At 43.8% G+C, this 27,052-nt stretch overlaps 1 protein-coding gene across 3 annotated transcripts in view; it reads left to right on the top strand.

Moving 5' to 3' along the window:
• Positions 1-14,178, top strand: part of ATF5 (activating transcription factor 5) — a 42,171-nt gene extending 27,993 nt beyond the window's left edge. Inside the window, exons 1-3 of one of the 3 annotated variants that reach the window (XM_069952618.1) lie at positions 612-955; positions 11,025-11,297; positions 12,208-14,178. In XM_069952618.1, coding sequence (XP_069808719.1) covers positions 11,120-11,297; positions 12,208-12,971 — 942 coding nt within the window. In that variant the 5' untranslated portion in view covers positions 612-955; positions 11,025-11,119 and the 3' untranslated portion in view covers positions 12,972-14,178. Of the gene's footprint in view, positions 1-611; positions 956-8,000; positions 8,114-11,024; positions 11,298-12,207 lie in introns of those variants that run through there. The other 2 variants (XM_069952619.1, XM_069952620.1) reach the window with 2 other exon arrangements.
• Positions 14,179-27,052: the final 12,874 nt, after the last annotated feature.

Raw genomic sequence — 27,052 nt, 5'->3', positions numbered from 1 at the left:
CGGAACGATTATCGTGCAAATTTTCACTATAACGATCGAATTCGAACGATAATCGTACGTGTAAACGCAGCGAACTATCAAGCGACGAGCGAGAAATTGTTCATTTTGATCTTACAACATGTTCTAAACTCGTTGTTCGTCGTTCGCAGATCGTTCCGTGTAAACAGTCGTTCACCGATTTTACCTATGTGCGAGATAGGCTTAAGCGATTGCAAAACAATTTTTCGGTATGATATATCGTTCCGTCTAAATTCTTTCAATATCGTTAATTGTACGATCGGGCGAATTATCGCTCGGTGTAAGGGCAGCATTGGGCTGTAGCGTAGCTCTGCTAGGTATAACACGATAATAGGACACTAACAATCGCGTGTGCCAGTGTCCACATCCCAGGGCTCAGTGTGTGTCAGAGAATGTCAGCTGACCATGTGAGCTCCAGGGCCGCCGCCCCCATCACACGGAGGGCCCCCGCCCGGACAGCCAATCAGCTGCCGGCTCCCATAAACTCACTGACCCGGGGAATCCACACCTCCCTCCAGGCTGATGCAATTCTGCTGCAATCTAAGCATGTCACATTCTCTACCAAAATAGTCCCTCTACCGCTGCCGGCGAGGCTCAAAAAGAGCCAAAACGACAGAAAATGACTGAGATCTGCCTGTCATTGTGGGCTGTAGTGGAGCGGTGTGTGTGCAGTGACAGGTGGCGGTGCTGCCGCCGCTGCTCCCGTGTGTGGGGTGGAATCTGCGGAGGGATATGCAGCCAGCGCTGATGTCACCTCTGCTATCTACACCCTACAAAGTGCAGCCAGCCCCAAACTCCCAGCCATATCCTCCCAGCGGCTGCGTCCTAGTCACACACCGCTCTCGTACATGAGTCACCATGGCTTTCTAGACGTGCACGACCACAAAACAAGTGTGCGACTGCACTTGTGCTGCAACAACACAACTGCAAAGATGGCGTAAGTGGCTTCTCGTACTGGATACCAAAGGGTTAACCTCTACGCTGGGTCTGACTAGTCTGGTGACTCTCTAGCTGTTGTAGTACTACAACTCCCATCGGAACTCATCATGGGTGGTTTGTCAGGGCAGGATTTGAGCTCTAGATTAGCAACATTTCTAAAAGTTTTGCCAGGAGTTGATGGGAGTTGTAGTACTGCAACAATTGTAAAAGTTTCACAAAGACTTTATGGGAGTTGTAGTACTGCAACAATTGTAAAAGTTTCACAAAGACTTTATGGGAGTTGTAGTACTGCAACATTTGTAAAAGTTTCGCCAGGGCTTGATGGGAGTTGTAGTACTGCAACATTTGTAAAAGTTTCGCCAGGACTTGATGGGAGTTGTAGTACTGCAACATTTGTAAAAGTTTCGCCAGGAGTTGATGGGAGTTGTAGTACTGCAACATTTGTAAACGTTTCACAAAGACTTGATGGGAGTTGTAGTACTGCAACATTTGTAAACGTTTCGCCAGGAGTTGATGGGAGTTGTAGTACTGCAACATTTGTAAATGTTTCGCCAGGAGTTGATGGGAGTTGTAGTACTGCAACATTTGTAAACGTTTAAAAAAAACTTTGCAGCATTGTAGTTTAACTAAAGTTCTGCTAAGGCATGATCTGTGAGCTGTCAAAGTTTTACTAGAGTTTTTCTAGGGCTTGATGGGAGTTGTAGTACGGCGAGCCTTGCTTACATTGGTAGATGTTTGCATTGCCTCTCCACTGTTATGTCAGGACATGATGGGAGTTGTACTGCAACATTTGTAAAAGTTTCTGCAGAGTTTGATGGGAGTTGTAGTACGGCGAGCCTTGTTTACATTGGTAGACATTTTGCATTGCCTCTCCGCCGTTATGTCAGGACATGATGGGAATCGTAGTTTTGCCTCATTTGTACTTTGCAGCCTTGTAGTGTTGCTACAGTTCTGTGGAGGCATGATGGGAATAATACAGCTTACAGATGTTGCCCAGGGAATGATGGGAGTTGTAGTAGGGAATGTTGCTCTAGGGCAGGAATAGGAGAACCTGCCACCCTTCAGCTGTTGCAGAACTACAATTCCCATCATGCCTGCCCCAGGGGATTGTGTGTGTATATATAAATTATATATATATTATACATGATGAGTGTTATATAATAAATACGACCATATACTATTATCTATATCTAATATAATATTCGCTCTAGTTACATTATAAGTATATATGAGTATTTCCTGGACTATGGGTGTAACCCTTATACATGGTATATAACACAGACTATTCCAGCACTAGTGTCCGATATGGCTGGATGGTAATAATGGGAGGAGCTATGGCTGTGGGGAGAGAAGAGCTTAGAGCGGCTCTTCCTGCTGTGCTCCTGTGTTATGAAACGTGCCGGGACGCTATTACATAAGCGCTGGATGAGTAAAGCCTGAGTCATGCTGACACCATTGTGATGCTGAATCCCCCATCATCTGATCTCATAGTATGGATGTGGTGGAGCCCCCCGCATCCTATCCGGTGCCCCATAGTCTGTAATAGGATATGGATCCAGGACATGTTACAGCCAGTACAGTGTTTAGTGATCCAGTATAACCATGGCGGAGGCAGCTGTGCCAGATCACCAGACATACGGGAACCCATGTGACTCCTGAACCATTCCTGTATACAGGATACTAATGCATGGGATCTAGGACAGAGCTGTAGACATGTCACATCCAAGGCTGTTGTAGCGCCCCCTTGGGAATGACTGACACATCCACCTCTTGTATGGCGCATTTGCAACCTGTGATTTTCCTCCTGGATGCTGGGAGTTGTAGTTTAGTAACAGTTAGAAAGCCGCAGGTTGAGACCATTGCCCTAAGACAGGCACCTGTATGGATTTACCATTGTTCTTATATACAGATGTAACATAACGTGACTTTCATATACTTTGTATACAGATTTGTAAATTACTTTTATTTAAAATTTTCCAATTTTCCAGTACTTATCAGCTGCTGTATGTCCTGCAGGAAGTGGTGTATTCTCTCCAGTGTGACACAGTGCTCTCTGCTGCCACCTCTGTCCATGTCAGGAACTGTCAAATCCCCATAGAAAACCTCTCCTGCTCTGGACAGTTCCTGACATGGACAGAGGTGGCAGCAGAGAGCACTGTGTCAGACTGGGGAGAATACACCACTTTCTGCAGGACATACAGCAGTTGATAAGTAATGGAAGACTGGAGATTTTTAAACAGAAGTAAATGTTACAAATCTGTATAACTTTCAGAATTTTTTTTTTTTACCGGAGTACCTAAAGTCTATAAGACACTGAGAGTCCAGGTCCTCTTCATGGGGTGGGCACCGATGTTTCACTTCATTCAGTACTTGTGATCGGCAGTCAGTTACTAATAGGGGTATTCCTGTGTGGGTTGATCTACCTTAAACCTTCATGCCGCTCCATTCTTTCTCTTTGGGAGCTGGCAGACACAACCTAACTCTGTACCCAATTGTTTCTGCCGCTCCCATAGAGAATGATGGGAATGCCCCTTTAACACCCATCCCATGGACATGTAATGGTTTTGGGGTGACCCTTTAAGGTTAGGGCTACATGATCACATCTAAGTTGCATGACCAAAATAGTATGTGAGATAGCAATAGTTAGTTGCTTTCACACTGAGGTCGGTGGTTGCAAAGATGCATTCACACTATATTATTATTATTATTATTATTATTATTATTATTATTATACGTTGCATGGTCACTTACATTAGGCGCCATGCTGTATGATCTTTGTGTAGTCACGGCCATGTCCCTGTTTACATAGAGGCTTTTACTGCTGATCTGGACATTGATGTGTAATCTGTGGCAGGCCCTCCATTTCCCTGCAGTGCCCCCGCAGGAGGGATGGAGCATTGCACTGTAGATGACCATGCCCTGGCCATGTAATGCATGGACATATGGGGTCATTCAGAGGTATATGCTTATAATAGGGGGCACCATACAAGACCCTCATCTATCTGTTAACCCTAAAAACCCTAAAAGGGGAAAGTTATTTACCCCTTTAATAATCACCTTGAAGAGCTCATTTTAGGCACAGCCAGTTTTAATCCAGGGTTGACCCGACCCACTGATTTTGGTGGCACAATGTGAATGGGGGCTCAGTGACTCCTCCACCAATGTCAGGGGAGTAGGGTCAGCCATGTTGGATTTCAGCTGTTTGATGCTTTTGTTGTCAGGGAGATAAACCGCTGCTGGAGGAGTCTGATAGTGACTGATGGGAGGGATGGTTGTCAGGCTGTGAGGTGTATGGGCGGCTCTGGTGGATGACGCGGTCCTGGGCACCATAGAGATCTGACTTGGCTTGGTATGATGCTTGTCAATAATATTGTTCTCGACCTGAACCATCTGCAGCAGCGCGGCCCCCGGGGGGTAATTTGCTCTTGTTTTTCATGGAGCAGGAAGATCCCGGGAGAGAAGCGACATGCAGGAGATGGGGCTGGCAGGGACTATACCTGGTCTATTGTCACTACACATCATGTATTACTACTTCCAGATATCTTTCCAGTCTCAGGCTATGTTCACATTAGGCAAGAGGCCCGCCGTTCCATGACCCGGCTGGGTCACGGAACGGCTGATCTCAGAAAAGATCCTCCCGGCCGGAAGATCTTTAGTGCCACAGAGTTCTGATGCAGGCACATCCTCGCCCGCATCAGAACTCCCCACAGCACACAATGGAGCGTGTGGCCGGAGCCGCACGCTCCATTGTGTGAACTGAGGGGGTTTTCACTGAATAGCGGCCGCAGTAAACTGACATGTCATGCTAGGGATCCCGGCCGGAGTGTATACTATGAGGGAGATTTATCAAACATGGAGTAAAGTGAAACTGGCTCAGTTGCCCCTAGCAACCAATCAGATTCTACCTTTGATTAACCAAAGAGTCTGTGGGGAATGAAAGGTGGAATCTGATTGGTTGCTAGGGGCAACTAAGCCAGTGTCACTTTACAGCATGTGTGATAAATCTCCCCCATAGGCCGTGATTTCTGCGAAACTTACGTAGTGTGAACATAGCCTCACTATGTATCTATGTACAGCAATGGTGGCACCCCCCCCCCCCCCCCCCCCCCACCCAATGTGACTACATTATATACACGGTCCTGTGGTAGGGGACAGAAAGGAATCCCCAGGGAACTAGGGACTTTCCTGCTTCTCCAAAACTACAGCAGTCAGGGCATGATGGGAGTTGTAGTCTTGCACCAGCTGGAGGGCCACAGATTGCGGACCATTGCTTTACCCACTGGGGGCCCACCACTAACACCATGACAAGCCCTGTGCCTGTAGCTTGTATGAAGGAATCCCAGCAATGTGCTCACATACTTCTATAATAAAGCTGCAGTTATGTGGAGGGGACGTGCCTGGACATAGCGGAGCGCGATCCGAAATTATATATATATATATATATGTCACAGTACAGGGATAATACACACAGTGATGTCACAGTACAGGGATAATACACAGTGATGTCACAGTACAGGGGGGATAATACACACAGTGATGTCACAGTACAGGGATAATACACACAGTGATGTCACAGTACAGGGATAATACACAGTGATGTCACAGTACAGGGGGATAATACACACAGTGATGTCACAGTACAGGGATAATACACACAATGATGTCACAGTACAGGGATAATACACAGTGATGTCACAGTACAGGGATAATACACAGTGATGTCACAGTACAGGGATAATACACACAATGATGTCACAGTACAGGGATAATACACAGTGATGTCACAGTACAGGGATAATACACACTGATGTCACAGTACAGGGGGGATAATACACACAGTGATGTCACAGTACAGGGATAATACACACAGTGATGTCACAGTACAGGGGGATAATACACACAGTGATGTCACAGTACAGGGGGGATAATACACACAGTGATGTCACAGTACAGGGGGGATAATACACACAGTGATGTCACAGTACAGGGATAATACACACAGTGATGTCACAGTACAGGGATAATACACACAGTGATGTCACAGTACAGGGATAATACACAGTGATGTCACAGTACAGGGATAATACACACAGTGATGTCACAGTACAGGGATAATACACACAGTGATGTCACAGTACAGGGGGATAATACACACTGATGTCACAGTACAGGGATAATACACACAATGATGTCACAGTACAGGGATAATACACACAGTGATGTCACAGTACAGGGATAATACACACAATGATGTCACAGTACAGGGGGGATAATACACAATGATGTCACAGTACAGGGGGGATAATACACACAGTGATGTCACAGTACAGGGATAATACACACAGTGATGTCACAGTACAGGGATAATACACAGTGATGTCACAGTACAGGGATAATACACACAGTGATGTCACAGTACAGGGATAATACACACAGTGATGTCACAGTACAGGGATAATACACAGTGATGTCACAGTACAGGGATATAATACAGTGATGTCACAGTACAGGGATAATACACACAATGATGTCACAGTACAGGGGGGATAATACACAGTAATGTCACAGTACAGGGATAATACACAGTGATGTCACAGTACAGGGATAATACACACAGTGATGTCACAGTACAGGGATAATACACAGTGATGTCACAGTACAGGGGGGATAATACACAGTGATGTCACAGTACAGGGATAATACACACAATGATGTCACAGTACAGGGGGGATAATACACAGTAATGTCACAGTACAGGGATAATACACACAGTGATGTCACAGTACAGGGATAATACACACAATGATGTCACAGTACAGGGATAATACACACAGTAATGTCACAGTACAGGGGGGATAATACACAGTGATGTCACAGTACAGGGATAATACACACAATGATGTCACAGTACAGGGGGGATAATACACAGTGATGTCACAGTACAGGGATACTACACACAGTGATGTCACAGTACAGGGATAATGGATAGATATATAGATAATGGGGGGGGGGGGGGGAATTAAAGGGGTACTCCAGTAATTTTGTTTTATCAACTGGTGCCAGAAAGTGACATATTTGTAATTGACTTTTATTTTAAAAAATCTCCATTCTTTCAGTTATTATCAGCTGCTGTATGTCCTGCAGGAAGTGGTGTAGTCTCTCCAGTCTGACACAGTGCTCTCTGCTGCCACCTCTGTCCATGTCAGGAACTGTCCAGAGCAGCAGCAAATCCCCATAGAAAACCTCTCCTGCTCTGGACAGTTCCTGACATGGACAGAGGTGGCAGCAGAGAGCAGTGTGTCAGACTGGAGAGAATACACCACTTCCTGCAGGACATGCAGCAGCTGATAAGTATGGAAAGATTTTTAAATAGAAGTAATTTACAAATCCAGTTTATGTTTTTTTTTCTGCTGGAGTTCCCCTTTAATCAATGTTTCTTTACCATAAATATTGATTATCAGTATGAAGGTGTACGCGCTGTTCCTATGTGGCTGCCAGGGCTGTGTCATGAGAGACATGTCCCCGGTGTCACTCTGCTCTGTGTGACGGTCATCACTCCCGGCCATTGTTCCTGGTCTGGAGTCTACACAACTACGAGGGTGTAAGACACTACCAGGGGGATAAATAGCGGCCAGATATAAAAGCATCACAGACTAGAGCGACATGACGGAGCGGGCACAGGCTGCGGCTGCCATGAGCATAGGATAGTTACTCTGCCTGATCCCTAGCTATAGACTGTATCCTGGGAAAGCTGGGTGCTGCTGATGGGAACAACTCATATTGCCGCATTGTCACAGGATTTTCCAAGAAAGAATAAAGTTAACAAAAAAACAAAAATCCCCCAAATTCCTCAAAAGTCAGGTGACCATCTCAGGGCAGAATGAGGCCACCGAGGAGCCAGCCAATCCCCATCAGTCGCTACAGCGCACTGCACCTAGCAGGGAAGGGGTTAATGGTGGGCGGGGAGCCGGGCTGATGTCACCTCTGGGTGACAGTATACAGGTCTAGCCTCCTGCGCTGGGATCTCATATCCCTCCTGCAGCTCAGACAACATTATATCCTCGCTCCAGACTTATCATGGCTTTCTAACCGTGCAAACCCACCAAACAAGTGTGCTCCTGCACTTGTACCGCGCCACCAGATCTGCAAACATGGAGTAAGTGCTCGGCATCTACACCCATTGGATTTCACCTTTTTATTTATTTATAGACGATTACTTCGTTTTATTATTATATATTTACTTATTTTATTATATATTTAGTTATATTTATTTTTATTTATTTATAGACGATTACTTCATTTTATTATTATATATTTACTTATTTTATTATATATTTAGTTATATTTATTTTTATTTATTTATAGACGATTACTTCGTTTTATTATTATATATTTACTTATTTTATTATATATTTAGTTATATTTATTTTTATTTATTTATAGACGATTACTTCGTTTTATTATATATTTACTTATTTTATTATATATTTAGTTATATTTATTTTTATTTATTTATAGACGATTACTTCGTTTCTTTAGTAAATTCTATAATAAATAATTTTTTATATATTTTATTATATATACTGTGTGTGTGTGTATATATATTTATTTTATTATATATTTACTTATTTTATATATATATTTTGTTTTTTTTTATACATTTATTTATTTTATTATATATTTAGTTATATTTATTTTATTTATTTATTTTCCATTTCATTTGCTGATACTATTAGTTATGACTGTTATATAGATATATAATGTGGATAAGTAGACCAGGGTTCCCCAACCTGCGGCTCTCTAGCCTTTGGCTGTCAGGGCATGATGGGAGTTGTGGTTTTTCCAACATCTGGAGAGCCACAGGCTGAGGAACAGTGCTATATAAGAACATCCACTGTCAGGGTATGATGGGAGTTGTAGTCTTATTACAGCCATGACAAGGAGGACACAAAAATATAGAAAACACAGGGGGAGATTTATCAAACTGGTGTAAAATAGAATTGTCTTATTTGCCCCCGGCAACCATTCATCACAGGTCTTTTGGAAAATGAAAGGTGGAATCTGATTGGTTGCCGGGGGCAACTGAGACAATTCTATTTTACACCAGTTTGATAAATCTTCCCCACAGTGTGATACTTTGTATCCAAAACTTTGTACATATTTATAACATTACATAACATAACAATGTACATATTCTAGAACTTGGTTGAATGTAATATTTTTTTTTCCTGACACCGTATTACAGTATATATGACTCCCTATTACAGTATATATGACTCCGTATTACAGTATATATGACTCCGTATTACAGTATATATGACTCCGTATTACAGTATATATGACTCCCTATTACAGTATATATGACACTGTATTACAGTATATATGACTCCGTATTACAGTATATATGACTCCGTATTACAGTATATATGACTCCCTATTACAGTATATATGACACCCTATTACAGTATATATGACTCCGAATTACAGTATATATGACTCCGAATTACAGTATATATGACTCCGTATTACAGTATATATGACTCCCTATTACAGTATATATGACACTGTATTACAGTATATATGACTCCCTATTACAGTATATATGACACTGTATTACAGTATATATGACACTGTATTACAGTATATATGACACTGTATTACAGTATATATGACACTGTATTACAGTATATATGACTCCGTATTACAGTATTTATGACACTGTATTACAGTATATATGACACTGTATTACAGTATATATGACACTGTATTACAGTATATATGACTCCGAATTACAGTATATATGACACTGTATTACAGTATATACAACTCCGTCCGGCCTATTTGTGGCGCTTACGTTTTTTTGTAAATGATTCCATATAGATAACATGATCTAATCCCTGATCTGGGGACAATGAGCGGCTGTTAGTGTGCGGCTCGGCCCTACCTGAACCATCTGCGCCAGCTCTGCCCCCCGGGATTTAATTTACTCTTGTTTTTCATGGATGAGAAGAATCAGTCCCCGGGGGAAGCTTAGAGATAAGTGGAACTTACAGTAACAGCAGCGAGGGGGAGGGGGGCGCCCCATGGAAAGAAAGGGTAGTATAACAAATAGTGGGGGATATATATTATATAATTTAGCAGTCACAACTGGATGTTTTTTTTCTGTTAAACTTCCATGCCAATCTAACATAAAGGGATTATAAGAAAGGGGAGGGGGGGGGTCTTAGTTTATAGGTAAAAGTTTGTATTGCAGCTCAATCCCAGCAATAAACCAAGCTGCAATACCATACATGACCATACAGTGGCGCTGTTCTGGGCAGAAAAAAACAAACAAACAATGTTATTTGACTCATTTGAATTGGTTCTTTTATTGTTGCAGCTTATATCTATATTAAAGGGGGGATCTAGGGGTAGAAGTCAGAGCTCTTTTCTTCCCCTGTCAGTAGGTTGTGTCCAGTACTGTCTGCAACTCTGGTCTATTCGCTTAGAATGGTGATGTTTTTCGAGGAAAGCAACCATGTTTTTTATCCTCAACTCTCTAATAAATGCAGCAGCAGAAGGGAGGGCCCCACAGCTACCATCACAGTGGGCCCCCCACATAGTGGTGGAAGGGATTGTTACCCTAGGTTTCCCACTGATGTGAGGGATGTGCTGATGCAGTGACTGGCCTGCAGCGCCCCCTGCCTGTGGCTATGAGAATAGCATAGTCATTCACAGTCATTCCCCATTCTCTGCTTGGTGAACTGCTGAGTATGTGGTAAGCATGATGTTACTGAATAACCAGCTGGGTTAAACATAGACCGCGCTGTATCCTTTTACCTCACACCAATCTCCTGGAACTATGACCTTCCATCTTTAGATCATATAACTTATTACTAGTAGATACATAACAGGTGTCAAGTCCCCATGGGAGGGCAGACTTTGAGGATTGTCTTAAAGGCGCAGCAGCAGTGTATATATATATATATATATATATATATATATATATATATATATATATATATTAGGTATGATGACTGTACCATGGATGAGGCCAGAAGAGTAACCTGTCTCCTGATATGTTTCAGGTCTTTTATCCCCTTTGCGCCTTCCGCTGTCCTCTCCAGCAGGAATCGTGCTCCCGAACAATTCTCCGGCCTAACCCTGAATAATTCTGGTGGAAATGTCTCTCCTGGCGGCTTTGAACCTGGATCTGGAGATGTCGATGTTGCCAGTTAGCGCTCTGCACTGGCGGGCGGATCTCCTTAAGATCCCTGCTCATGGAAATCACTATGAACAGCTTCCAGTGCACATGGAAGACGGGGTGAATTTGCACGGGGCGGAAGGAGGATGCCTGGCAGGTGAGCCGGACGTGTATTTGGGCACTGGGTCTAAGGGTTCAGTGTTCGAGGGGTAACCAGGTCCGCAATGCAAAAGCTGTAACCGGGCCATCTCAGGGGTCTCTGGCCATGCACTTGCATCGCGGCCTAGGTGTAATACAGGGATGGGGAACCTTCGGCCTTCCAGCTGTTGCAAAACTACAATTCCCATCATGCCTGGACAGCCAAAGCTTCGCTTCGGCTGTCCAGGCATGATGGAAATTGTAGTTTTGCAACAGCTGGAGGGCCGAAGGTTCCCCATCCCTGGTGTAATATGATCTCTGCCACACCTAATGCTACATCCTGACTGCTAAAATTCATTATAACAATGTTCTTTCAAGACAATATGTGTGCATAGAACACTTAAAGGGGTACTTCTTTTTTTTCTTTCAGATTAACCGGTGTCACAAATTTATATAGATTTGTAATTTGCTTCTATATAAAAATCTCCAGTCTTCCAGTACTTATCAGCTGCTGTATGTCCTGCAGGAAGTGGTGAATTCTTTCCAGTCTAATACAGTGCTCTCTGCTGCCACCTCTGTCCGTGTCAGGAACTGTCCAGAGCAGCAGCAAATCCCCATAGAAAACCTCTCCTGCTCTGGACAGTTCCTGACATGGACAGAGGTGGCAGCAGAGAGCACTGTGTCAGACTGGAAAGAATACACCACTTCCTGCAGGATATACAGCAGCTGATAAGTACTGGAAGACTGGAGATTTTTATACAGAGGTAAATTTTAAATCTTGATTTTAAAGATATTTTTTCCGCCATAGTTCCCCTTTCACTGTTGTTAAGTATATAGCGGTAACTATGCTAGAATCTAGGAAGTAGTTAGTGGATCCCCGATTCTTTTATCCAATTCTCCAGACTTGACCTCTTCTCTCTTTTGCACAGGGGATGGATTCACGGACTGGATGACGGAAAGGGTGGACTTTTCATGTTTCCTGCCAGCAGCGGCGGATCCATCCTTGCCAGGGCCTCCTGCCCCGGACTTGGAGGTCATGGCGACCCTCCTGAAGAAGGAGCTGGAGCAGATGGAAGATTATTTCCTGGAGGAGTCTCTCTCCCCTGGGCTTCCAATGCCCCATGACCAAGTGGCCCCCAGCACCCCGCCTTCTCATGAAGTCCACTTCCTCTTCCCAACACCTGATCAACAACTCGGCGATAGAGGAATAGAGTTCCAGGCCTATGTGGCAGAAACACCAGCTCCTGCCCCCGTGGCACTGGACACGCTGGATTCTGGATGCCTCGAGCTCCTCAATCTATACCCAGATGTTCCAAGTGATTTCCATCGAGAAAACCAGCAGGATTTTATGGTGATGACCAACACCACTGACCCGCCAGCACAATCCAAACGACTCAACAGGCCTACCCCATACGACCGCCCCACCACTTCAGCCGCCAGCTGTGCTGCCTCACACCAACCCAAAGGTGACCGCAAGCAGAAGAAGAGAGACCAGAACAAGACGGCGGCGCTCCGGTACCGCCAACGCAAACGCGCAGAATACGACGCATTGGATGAAGAATGTCAAGGCCTGGAAGTCCGCAACAGAGAGCTGAAAGAGAAGTCCGATTCCATCGAAAGAGAGATCCAGTATGTCAAGGATCTACTCATTGAGGTCTACAAGGCCAGGAGTCAAAGACTCCGCACCAACTAGAAGCACAAACTTTATTCTGGAAAACAAGTTCCAGCCTCGAACACCGGACGTCAAATTGTAAAAGTAACTTTGGGTCCTTTAAAAAAAGATCAGGAAAAATATCTAAAATCAACAGCGCCACCTACAGAGAAAAGGCAGCCATTGCATGTAGTAGTTTTAAAGGAGTTCTCCAGTGAAAATCTTTTTCTTTCAAATCAACTGGTGTCAGAAAGTTATATAGATTTGTAATTTACTTCCAGTACTTATCAGCTGCTGTTTGTCCTGCAGGAAATGTTTTATCTTCAGTCTGACACAGTGCTCTCTGCTGACATCTCTGGCCGAGACAGGAACTGTCCAGAGTTAGGAGAGGTTTTCTATAGGGATTCATAGAAAACCGACACATAGTTCCTGCCTCGGCCAGAGATGTCAGCAGAGAGCACTGTGTCAGACTGAAAATAAAACAACATTTCCTGCAGGACATACAGCAGCTGATAAGTATGGGAAGACTTGAGATTTTTAAAAAGAAGTAAATTACAAATATATATAACTTACTGACACCAGTTGATTTGAAAGAAAAAGATTTCCACTGGAGTACCCCTTTAATGTTACCTGACCGGTGGGTGGTAAGAAGGCGAACCAACGGCCGCAGATCTTTTTTTTTTTTTTTTTTTTTTTTTTTTTTTTATCGACCCCGGGACGTTTTTACAAGACGGAAGCACTTAGAAGCCGAAAATCCGAGAAACACTGACAAGTTGCACATCCACCAGATAGTTCTACAAAGTGAAAGGCAGGATCGGGCACGATCGATGCGACACGCTGACTTTATGAATGTGATGTAGTGAGATGTTTAAGTTGACTTTTATTTCTGAATAGCTATAGATTTATGAGTGGATATATGGTAAATATATATATATATTTCGTTTTTTATGGGAAAGCCCCCTTTAACCACCCCCCACCTCTCCGACCGTGCAAGTAATACAGCACAACGGCCGACTGCCAATGACAAAAAAGTTGATAAAGGACCATCTTAGCCACAGGAATGAGGCATTTTGCACATCACACCTCTATTTTATAAGGAAAATACAGCTACTTTCTTCCAGAAACAGCACCTCTCCTGTCCTCAGTTTGTATGCAGTATTGCAGCTCAGGTCCATTGAAGTGGATGGAGCTGAATTGTAATATCGCACAATCTGAAGAAGAGAACTAGCCCTGTTTTAGCTAGAAAGTAGTATTTTTTTTCTTATCCCGGGTAACCCCTTTAAGGTGCCTAATCGCAATCTTGCAACCTATGGGTGGAAACAAAAAAGGGCACCATTTCCATTGGTTGGAAGCGATTGTATGGCCAGGTGACTAGTAATGCGATAAGTAATGCAGTTACAAAGAGTGTCACCTGTCCTGCAGTACACGCACACAGCGCGATGGGCACTTTGTAATGCTTCATTTGTCCTGTGGTGGCGCTGCAGGGAAATGCTCACCCAGCTGATCTCTCAAGGTCCCGGCACCTTATTATCAAAGGACTTTTCTAACAAGTAGGGTTTGTCCTAGGTGGAGAACCCCTTGAAGTTATACAGTACATGAGTCGTATGAGACCCTTCCTTGGGTGCACAATACTAAGGATTAACAAACTACCTCAAGAGCAGCTTCAAGCGGCCGCCATGTGTAAAGCAATGGTTGGATTGTGACTTCTAGGAGTCATTTGTGCATGTTACGGAAATATAACGGGACTACAACTCTTTACAGCTCCTGACATTTAGAGGGGTTCTTCTATACAGCTCCTGACATTTAGAGGGGTGCTTCTATACAGCTCCTGACATTTAGAGGGGTTCTTCTATACAGCTCCTGACATTTAGAGGGGTCCTTCTATACAGCTCCTGACATTTAGAGGGGTTCTTCTATACAGCTCCTGAGGTTTAGAGGGGTTCTTCTATACAGCTCCTGACATTTAGAGGGGTTCTTCTATACAGCTCCTGACATTTAGAGGGGTTCTTCTATACAGCGTCTAATGGGTTCTTCTTTAATCCATGTGGCTCTCATAGTCCTGACTGCTTTGTGGCGCCTGGGCATCATGGAGCTGTAGTTCGGCAGCGTCCTGATTGGTTCCTCTTTGTCATTGGTACGGCTATACCTATACACTGAGCTCTTATTATATGGCTGGAGCTGGGGGGGGGGGGCACTTATTCTGGGTTTGACATAGATGTGATTTAAAGGGAATCGGGAATTGTGGTTATTTCTAAAGATGCAATGTAGTCACTAAAAGAACTAATAAATGTTATGTGTTGTCATAGTAATGTTCCGCGTCTGAATGGTGACTGAAGCCGGTTGCGGAGAGTAGACACATACTCCTTTTTCAGGGCCATAGACCCCCCCCCTGGCCACCATATGGCCTTAAAGGGGGAATTTTTTATAGTCTCTGACGCTTTGAAAACTCTTCACGTATCACAGAGACATATCAAAAGTTTTGATTGGTTGGAGTCTGGGTTTCCAGACCCCCACTAATGGTTAAATCGAGCAGGTGGTCAGTACCTACCAAACGTGTCCAAGAAAGGAAAACTGGGGACCGAGGACATAGGGGCCCAAGGCTCATTGCTGTGTGTGGAGTGAAGGATCTGATCCCACAGAAGAGCTGCTGTAGAGCAAACTGCAGAAAAATTGGCAAAATGTTTACTAGTGGGGTTCAGCAAATCCAAAAAAGTTTAAAGCTAATGTCCCACATGACTGGATGTTTTCCATACGACCTTGTTAGCGCTGCGGCACTGATTCTGCCTGTCTGGGCCTTTTTTTAATCTGCTACCGGTTCCCAATATTTTCGTTTTTTATATGCTAATGCGGCCTTCTGGGGGCGGGGCCTGAGGCTCCAGTGCATAGGTATGTCCGCTCCTGGTGACGTGCATCTTCTGTGTTCCCCCGGCCCGGAGCGCCATCTCGCGCTGCCTTGCGCGCTTCATCAGAGTGGGCCGAAGCTGACACAGAAGCCAAGGCTGGAACACAGAAGACGCACATCACCAGGAGTGGACATACCTATGCACGCGAGGCTCAGGCTCCGCCTCCAGAGTGCCAGAAGGTCGCATTATCATAAGTACAAAACAGCGAAAATATCGGGAACCGGGTTTCAGATTAAAGAAAAGAATCAGAACTACAGCGTTAATAAGGTCATATGGAAAACTTATGCTGCGTTTACACGAAGCGATAATTCGCCCAATCGATCGTTTAACGATTTTGAAGCAACGATTTGTTTTTTATTACGATCAGCGTTTAGATGAATAAATCGTTAGAAAATTCGTAAGAAAAATCGTTATTGCAATCGTTTTTCAGATCGCTTAAGCCTATCTTTTACATAGGGTGAATCTTTGAAAGACTGTTTACACGAAGCGATCTGCAAATTTTTAGCGAACGATGAACAACGATTTGTAAACATGTTGAAAGATCAAAATGAACGATTTTTCGCTCGTCGCTTGATCGTTTCCTGTGTTTACACGGAACGATTATCACTCAAATTCGATCGTTATAGCGAAAATTCGAACCATATTCGTTCAGTGTAAACGCAGCATTAGTATATGCAATCTTGTGGTACATTTACCTTAAAGGGGTTATCAAGCGCTACAAAAACATGGCCACTTTTCCCCCTCTCTTGTCTCCAGATTGGGTGGGGTTTCAAACTCAGTTCCATTGAAGTAAATGGAGCTTAAAGTGACTGTACCACCAGCCCCAAGCTGAAGCACTGGAGGCGGGCCGACCCACCCTTAGTGGAAGGAAACCTCCGCCCCTCTGTGATAGGGTTCCATTGATTCTAATGGAGTCACATCATGGAGGGGCTGGAGTTTCTTCCCACTAAGGGTGGGTCGGCCGCCTCCAGTGCTTCAGCCTGGACCTGGTGGTACAGTCACTTTAATTGCAAACTACACCTGAACTGGAGACAACAGTAGGGGGAAGGTGGCCATGTTTTTGTAGCGCTGGATAACCCCTTTAATGAAAAACCTCCTGATCTCTCAGTGACAAGGAACAAGGACTGGCCACATCAACCCGCACCCTCCTAGGCCCATCTACTGACCCACCTCTTCACTTTCAGAATGATTGACAGCCAGAGGAGGCCTGAAGATACAGCAGTGACCAGAGAGTGGTCTGGGAGCGGACAGCCGCACAGACCCCGCCTCAGTGACCCTCTTATCCTAGGATAAAGAATACGGATCACAGAGCAGCAGTGAAGGTATGTACACACTGATCTATGCATGTGCTTGCTGTCAGTATTCCTTTAAAGGGGTTATCCAGCACTACAAAAACATGGCCACTTGTCTCCAGTTTAGGTGCGGTTTGCAATTCTATTCACTTCAATGGAACTGCGTTACAAAACCTGCACCCAGCCATGAAGAAGAGGGAGGAGGGGTGAGGTGACCAGAATGCGGCACAAACACTTTGACACTTCATTACAGAAGGATTGTGCATAATCCACTGTGCAGACAAGTCACCAAACAGCACCATGCTCACTAGGGGACTGCCAGCACCTCAGGTAGGGCCCAGGAGCGGACAGATTCCCTTTAAATACAGGAAGGGCTTAGATACATTAGCTCAGCAGACAGTATAAGCCTTGATCGGTTTAGATACAAAAGCATAGGTGACACCAACATAGCCGAACTTAGTTCTGCATAAAAGGGGCTTCACCTGCAACTTATAGACACACGGAAAAGACTGATACTGGAGGATATAGTCACACAGAGCAGATATGGACTGACAATCAGCTCCATAGTGTGAATGGGGACATGGATCTCTGAAGGTCCCATTCACATGAATAGGACACTAGCAGGAACTATATGTATGTGTATGATTCCACTTCCCGTCTGTATCTGCCGCTGTCCTGGTATAACATCATGAACTGTAAAGTTTCTTTCTCCGTGTCACAAGCTGACCCTGTATATAGCGTAAGATAACATTATCAGGACTGTCCGTTCTGCCCACAACAACGTTTATTGATCATCAAGTCACAGATTTAGGTTTCTATCCTTAAAGGGATTATCCAGGATTAGAAAAAGCACAGGTATTTCCTTGCAAACACAGCACCACCCCTGTCTTCAGGATGTGTGTGGTATTACGATTTAACTCCATTCACTTCAATGGAAGTGAGCTGTAATACTCCACACAAGCTAAGGCCAAGGGTGGTGCTGTTTCTGGGGGAAATTGGCCATGTTTTTCTAAGCCTGGAGAATCCCTTTAATGCTCTGTTATGTCGCAGAAGCGTTAAGAGAAGAGAAAAGTCTCCTAGGAAAACAAAAAAAAAATAATCTGTGAAGGCAGAAGCTGTATAGGTTTATACCACACAAAATGGCTGCTGACAGGCCAGACATGAAGCCTAGTCAGTCAGTGAGGGGGGCCGTCTCCCACAGCAACCAATCAGATTACAGCTTTCATTTGTACTGAAAAGGAAAGAAGCCATTTGATTGGTTGCTATGGAGTTGCCCTACTAGTTCTCACACCTCAGGGGACAAAATGGCTTCTCAGCTTTACATATTGGTTATACAGCCACAAAATGGCCTCCCACAGCTGTGGTGGGGAGTGACACCATATATCCAGGTCAAGGAGCGCCTCACAGACTGTATATAGGATAAAAATACCACAGAGGCCATTACTGTGAGGGAGAATACAAAGACATGAGGCCTACAAACCTGAAGAGCAGGATTCCTGACCTATATACAGCGTGTGGGATCAGCTGTATACTGACGCCATAATGGACTGAGAATAATGTCTGCAGGTGTCACAGGTAAATGTCACCAGGTCTCTATACAATCCTAATGAGACATGAACCCAAACACCACCTATACCCCACTGTACATTATACGGATATTACAGGCCGCATGGATACAGGTCATGGAGCTACAGGGGACTCCAATAGTCTTATTATCTATAGTGAGGGGTACACAGCCATCCCTTATGGTTCTTTTACACAGGACGATTGATCGTTAGTTTTTGCACGATAACGGTCAAATTCGAACGATAATCGTACGTGTAAATGCAGCGAACGATCAAACGACGAGCAAAAAATCGTTCATTTTGATCTTTCAACATGTTCTCAAATCATCGTTGATCGTTCGCAAAAAATTTGCAGATCGTTCTGTGTAAACATTCTTTCAGCGATTTCACCTATGTGTGAGAAAATCGTTAATCGTGCGATCGGGCGAATTATCGCACCGTGTAAAAGTACCATTATACCACACGCCTCAGCTGCTGCAGAACGTCATCATACACCTCAGCTGCTGCACAACCTCATCATACACCTCAGCTGCTGCAAAACCTCATCATACACCTCGGCTGCTGCAGAACCTCTTCATACACCTCAGCTGCTGCAAAACCTCATCATACATCACAGCTGCTGCAGAAACTCATACTATACACCTCAGCTGCTGCAGAACCTCATCTTACACCTCAGATGCTGCCGAACCTCATCATACACCTCAACTGCTGCAGAACCTCATCATACACCTCAGCTGCTGCAGAACCTCATCATACACCTCAGCTGCTGCAAAACCTCATCATACACCTCAGCTGCTGCAGAACCTCATCATACACCTCAGCTGCTGCAGAACCTCTTCATACACCTCAGCTGCTGCAAAACCTCATCATACATCACAGCTGCTGCAGAAACTCATCTTACACCTCAGCTGCTGCAGAACCTCATCATACACCTCAGCTGCTGCAGAACCTCATCATACACCTCAACTGCTGCAGAACCTCATCATACACCTCAGCTGCTGCAGAACCTCATCATACACCTAAGCTGCTGCAGACCCTCATCATACACCTCAGCTGCTGCAAAACCTCATACTACACCTCAGCTGCTGCAGAACCTCATCATACACCTCAGCTGCTGCAGAACCTCATCATACACCTCAGCTGCTGCAGAACCTTATCATACATCCAGGTGCTGCAGAACCTCATACTACACCTCAGCTGCTGCAGAAACTCATCATACACCTCAGCTGCTGCAGAACCTTATCATACATCCAGATGCTGCAGAACCTCATACTACACCTCAGCTGCTGCAGAACCTCATCATACAACTCAGCTGCTGCAGAACCTCATCATACACCTCAGCTGCTGCAGAACCTCATCATACACCTCAGGTGCTGCAAAACCTCATCATACAACTCAGCTGCTGCAGAACCTCATCATACACCTCAGCTGCTGCAAAACCTCATACTACACCTCAGCTGCTGCAAAACCTCATCATACACCTCAGCTGCTGCAGAACCTCATCATACACCTCAGCTGCTGCAGAACCTCATCATACACCTCAGCTGCTGCAGAACCTCATCATACACCTCAGCTGCTGCAGAACCTCATCATACACCTCAGCTGCTGCAGAACCTCATCATACACCTCAGCTGCTGCAGAACCTTATCATACATCCAGGTGCTGCAGAACCTCATACTATACACCTCAGCTGTTGCCGAACCTCATCATACACCTCAGCTGCTGCAGAACCTCATCATACACCTCAGCTGCTGCAGAACCTCATCATACACCTCAGCTGCTGCAGAACCTCATACCATACACCTCAGCTGCTGCAGAACCTCATACTACACCTCAGCTGCTGCAGAACCTCATCATGCTACACCTCAGCTGCTGCAGAACCTCATACCATACACCTCAGCTGCTGCAGAACCTCATACCATACACCTCAGCTGCTGCAGAACCTCATCATACACCTCAGTCGCTGCAGAACATCATACAGAAATAGATTGTTATAATTGTTACAATTTTAGTAAGAAACACTGGCTGAATTTCAATAGGCAGAACAATATCTACATTTTGGGTTGCACTCCATTAGATGAGGACACAGGTCCTTGTGCTCTCATATATGCCCCTCATATCTATATACCCAATTATATTATTATATATCAAGCTCCTCTTCATCTTATATGTACATTTTCAGTCAGGCCATTATGAATTTCTATCAGGGTTACATGAATAGTTTTCTGAAAATATGACCATCAGGCAGCACTGCAGTCACTGCACAGGTCCACAAGTAAGAAGGAGAGGAGTTCAATTTTGATTTGGACACAGGCCGAGTAATTATATCTCATGTAAATGTTAGATTGGCATAAAAATAGAATTTTGTGTAGGAACCAATTTAGATGGACACAATCTGAATTTCTACAGACTCTGTAAACATTTGACTGATATGGAACAATACAATTTTTTCTGTGTACAAGTCTATCAGCAAGATAGAGCATTCAATCTGATTTGGTCGCAGGTGATGATGACATAGTATGCCATGGTTGTGAGACTGTCACTTAGAGACAGGAAGCAATGAATGAGATGATGACCCTACGGAGAGCACAGAAACATGTGTAATTTACAGGGGGTCACCATGAGATCACATGACCTAACTAAAGAGAAAAGGATTCCAGAAATTTTAGATAGAAAGGAAGACGTGAATGAGGTTATACTAGCTGAGTTATATATACTGGCTGCATAATGTGTAACACAAATAATTCTGCGACTGCTCCTTTAATAGATGGGCTGTTCCCAGTATTGTAGGAATCCTTCTTGTTTCCATGGTGGTTAATACACAGGTGTCTGGGCATGATGGGAATTGTAGTTTTGCAACAGCTGGAGGGCCACGACTTTGGCTTCTCTGGTCTGGAGACAATAAGCCACACAAACACAAGGCACAGCCTCCAGGGTCACGGCACGTGTAGCTTTATTTAAGGATTTTCAAGTTTCTAGAAGAGAAATAATCCTTAATGATTGTATATAAATACAGTATATACCTTCTGCGTTACAGTGCAAGTCCGTGTGTGTGTGTGTGTGTGTGTGTGTGTGAGAGATCCCCAACCTGTGACTATCCAGCTACTGCAAAACTACAACTCCCATCATGCACTAAGAGATGCACTAAGTAACACCGATCTACCAGTAAGATATAGACATTAGTGAGCTTAGAGTTACCTTGTATAATCCTGTTATACAGCGTGTGGTAGACTTCAGAGCTGAATTAAGAATTCTGCAGGAATCATAGCTAAAATATCTCATCATTCCCTGTCTTTACATAGAAACTCCACCAGCAGAATAGTGAGCGCAGCTCTGGAGTATAATACAGGATGTAACTCAGGATCAGTAATGTATGTACACAGTGTCCCCACCAACAGAATAGTGAGTGCAGCTCTGGAGTATATGTAACTCAGGATCAGTAATGTAATGTATGTACACAGTGACCCCAGCAGCAGAATAGTGAGTGCGGCTCTGGGGTATAATACAGGATGGAACTCAGGATCAGTAATGTATGTACACAGTGTCCCCACCAGCAGAATAGTGAGTGCAGCTCTGCAGTATAACACAGGATGTAACTCAGGATCAGTAATGTAATGTATGTACACAGTGACCCCACCAGCAGAATAGTGAGTGCAGCTCTGGAGTATAACACAGGATGTAACTCAGGATCAGTAATGTAATGTATGTACACAGTGACCCCACCAGCAGAATAGTGAGTGCAGCTCTGGAGTATAATACTGGATGTAACTCAGGATCAGTAATGTAATGTATGTACACAGTGACCCCACCAGCAGAATAGTGAGTGCAGCTCTGGAGTATAATACAGGATCAGTAATGTAATGTATATACACTGTGACCCCACCAGCAGAATAGTGAGTGCAGCTCTGGAGTATAACACAGGATGTAACTCAGGATCAGCCATGGATAAGTTATATAATAGTGGACACGCCCTTTAAGATCCTGAGAGAATCCTGAGGTGTTTCTTGGTTTTAAACATTTTACTTATTTTACATTAAAAGGGAAACAGCATAAAACCCTTTTATAAAAAGTCTTTATTACCCTGTAAAGCACCAGAACATCAGTGCCGTCACTGTCAAAGTGTCAAAATATAGTTAGCAAATTCTACCTTATATAATTAAAAAAATAATTACATCTACATGATCTAAACCAGCATTTCCTTATATATTATATGTTATACGTTCTAGCAGCTCTGTCTGTCATTCATGGAACATCCAAAGGAAATGAGAACCTGGAGAAAGATTTCTGACAGGAAAGTCTAAGAACCCTGACAATGAGAGATGGCGAGCGTCAAGATGTGGCTGCAGGAAGCACAGCGATCACTAGGGGGCAGTACAGAACAGAGAACCAGGATCCTGAGGATATAGGGGAACATGTACAGCCGGTATAACCTGGGGATCTCCTGTATATAATTACACATGTACAGCTGGCATGACCTGGGTATCTCCTGTATATAATATATATGTACAGCTGGTATAACCTGGGTATATACTGTATATAATTATATATGTACAGCTGGTATAACCTGGGGATCTCCTGTATATAATTATATATGTACAGCTGGTATAACCCGGGGATCTCCTGTATATAATTACACATGTACAGCTGGCATGACCTGGGTATCTCCTGTATATAATATATATGTACAGCTGGTATAACCTGGGTATATACTGTATATAATTATATATGTACAGCTGGTATAACCTGGGTTTATACTGTATATAATTTTATATATATATATATATATATATATATATATATATATATATATACAGCTGGTATAACTTGGGTATCTCCTGTATATAATTACACATGTACAGCTGGTATAACCTGGGTATATACTGTATATAATTATATATGTACATCTGGTATAACCCGGGTATCTCCGGTATATAATTATATATGTACAGCCGGTATAACCTGGGGATTTCCTGTATATAATTACACATGTACAGCTGGCATGACCTGGGTATCTCCTGTATATAATATATATGTACAGCTGGTATAACCTGGGTATATACTGTATATAATTATATATGTACAGCTGGTATAACCTGGGTATATACTGTATATAATTTTATATATATATATATATATATATATATATATATATATATATATATATATACAGCTGGTATAACCTGGGTATATACTGTATATAATTATATATGTACATCTGGTATAACCCGGGTATCTCCGGTATATAATTATATATGTACAGCTGGTATAACCTGGGTATCGCCTGTATATAATTATATATGTACAGCTGGTATAACCTGGGGATCTCCTGTATATAATTATATATGTACAGCTGGTATAACCTGGGTATATACTGTATATAATTATATATGTACAGCTGGTATGACTTGGGTATCTCCTGTATATAATATATATGTACAGCTGGTATAACCTGGGCATATACTGTATATAATTATATATGTACAGCTGGTATAACCTGGGTATATACTGTATATAATTATATATGTACAGCTGGTATAACCTGGGGGTCTCCTGTATATAATTATATATGTACAGCTGGTATAACCTGGGGATATCCTGTATGTAATTATATATGTACAGATGGTATAACCTGGGTATATACTGTATATAATTATATATGTACAGCTGGTATAACCTGGGTATATACTGTATATAATTATATATGTACAGCTGGTATAACCTGGGTGTATACTGTATATAATTATATATGTACAGCTGGTATCACCTGAGTGTCTCCTGTATATAATATATATGTACAGCTGGTATAACCTGGGTATATATTGTATATAATTATATATGTACAGCTGGTATAACCTGGGTATATACTATATATAATTATATATGTACAGCTGGTATAACCTGGGTATATACTGTATACAATTATATATGTACAGATGGTATAACCTGGGTATATACTGTATATAATTATATATGTACAGCTGGTATAACCTGGGTATATACTGTATATAATTATATATGTACAGCTGGTATAACCTGGGTGTATACTGTATATAATTATATATGTACAGCTGGTATCACCTGAGTGTCTCCTGTATATAATTATATATGTACAGCTGGTATCACCTGAGTGTCTCCTGTATATAATATATATGTACAGCTGGTATAACCTGGGTATATATTGTATATAATTATATATGTACAGCTGGTATAACCTGGGTATATACTATATATAATTATATATGTACAGCTGGTATAACCTGGGTATATACTGTATATAATTATATATGTACAGCTGGTATAACCTGGGTATATACTGTATATAATTATATATGTACAGCTGGTATAACCTGGGTATATACTGTATATAATTATATATGTACAGCTGGTATAACCTGGGTATGTCCTGCATATAATTATTAGGGATGGTCCGAACCTGCCGAATGCTCGGCAGCAGATCCCGCTGTCTGCCCGCTCCGTGGAGTGGGTGGATACAGCGGGAGGAACGCCTGGAAAACTGGGATACAGCCTATGGCTATGGCTGTATCCCAGTTTTCCAGGCGGTCCTCCCACTGGATCCGCCCGCTCCACGGAGTGGGCAGACAGCGGGAATCATTACCGAGGGTTCGGGTTCGTACGAACCCGAACCGAACTCTGTTCGTACCATCCCTAATAATTATATATGTACAGCTGGTATAACCTGGGTGTATACTGTATACAGTTATATATGTACAGCTGGTATAAGTTTACACTAGCTTCTGTTTTATACCCTTTGATAAGTCTGAGTTATAGTTAAAGGGATATTGTCCCCCCAGTTTTCCTGTGTGCTCTTATTGGCATCAGTTACAGAGAGTGTTACTAAGGCGGGGCTTTGTGTCCATTGAGCCCCCTCTCCCTGCCTCAGTTCAGTACTGTTATCCACCCCCCCCACTCCCCCACCCATAAGTTCGGGAGAGGGTAACCCTGCCTTAATGTCTGTAACTATGAATGTTGCTAATAACAGCACACAGGAACAAAGGGGGGGGGGAAGAGTATCCCTTTAATAACACAGAGACAATTGTATGCCTTTGTATGCCACAATGAGTAAACATCCACAGTGCAGGGAGAAGGGGTAAGAGAACCACCAGTGTTATTGACTCCAGTATTTCATTGGTAAAATGGGTTTCGGTGAAGGAGAAGATGAGGTGTGAATGAACGGAGACTTGTTAGTAGTTTTGAGCTCTACTAGACCAGCACACAGAACCAAAACCTCATCCCACTGTGGTGCCTGGTGGAGGAGGTATCATCCCTGTGGTGCCTGGTGGAGGAGGTATCATCACTGTGGGGCCTGGTGGAGGAGGTATCATCCCTGTTGGGCCTGGTGGAGGAGGTATCATCACTGTGGTGCCTGGTGGAGGAGGTATCATCACTGTGGTGCCTGGTGGAGGAGGTATCATCACTGTGGTGCCTGGTGGAGGAGGTATCATAACTGTGGTGCCTGGTGGAGGAGGTATCATCACTGTGGTGCCTGGTGGAGGAGGTATCATCACTGTGGGGCCTGGTGGAGGAGGTATCATCCCTGTGGGGCCTGGTGGAGGAGGTATCATCACTGTGGGGCCTGGTGGAGGAGGTATCATCCCTGTTGGGCCTGGTGGAGGAGGTATCATCACTGTGGTGCCTGGTGGAGGAGGTATCATCACTGTGGTGCCTGGTGGAGGAGGTATCATCACTGTGGTGCCTGGTGGAGGAGGTATCATAACTGTGGTGCCTGGTGGAGGAGGTATCATCACTGTGGTGCCTGGTGGAGGAGGTATCATCACTGTGGGGCCTGGTGGAGGAGGTATCATCCCTGTGGGGCCTGGTGGAGGAGGTATCATCACTGTGGGGCCTGGTGGAGGAGGTATCATCACTGTGGGGCCTGGTGGAGGAGGTATCATCACTGTGGGGCCTGGTGGAGGAGGTATCATCACTGTGGGGCCTGGTGGAGGAGGTATCATCCCTGTGGGGCCTGGTGGAGGAGGTATCATCACTGTGGTGCCTGGTGGAGGAGGTATCATCACTGTGGTGCCTGGTGGAGGAGGTATCATCACTGTGGGGCCTGGTGGAGGAGGTATCATCACTGTGGTGCCTGGTGGAGGAGGTATCATCACTGTGGGGCCTGGTGGAGGAGGTATCATCGCTGTGGTGCCTGGTGGAGGAGATATCATCGCTGTGGGGCCTGGTGGAGGAGGTATCATCACTGTGGTGTCTGGTGGAGGAGGTATCATCACTGTGGGGCCTGGTGGAGGAGGTATCATCACTGTGGTGTCTGGTGGAGGAGGTATCATCACTGTGGGGCCTTAGGGCCTGGATACCTTGTGTATGACTGATAGAAAGATGAATAGAAA

This window comes from Dendropsophus ebraccatus, chromosome 14, assembly GCF_027789765.1.
Source record: "Dendropsophus ebraccatus isolate aDenEbr1 chromosome 14, aDenEbr1.pat, whole genome shotgun sequence".
NCBI lineage: Eukaryota > Metazoa > Chordata > Amphibia > Anura > Hylidae > Dendropsophus > Dendropsophus ebraccatus.
The sequence above is the reverse complement of the archived record's forward strand: the minus strand, read 5'-3'. Positions and strand labels throughout refer to the sequence as shown.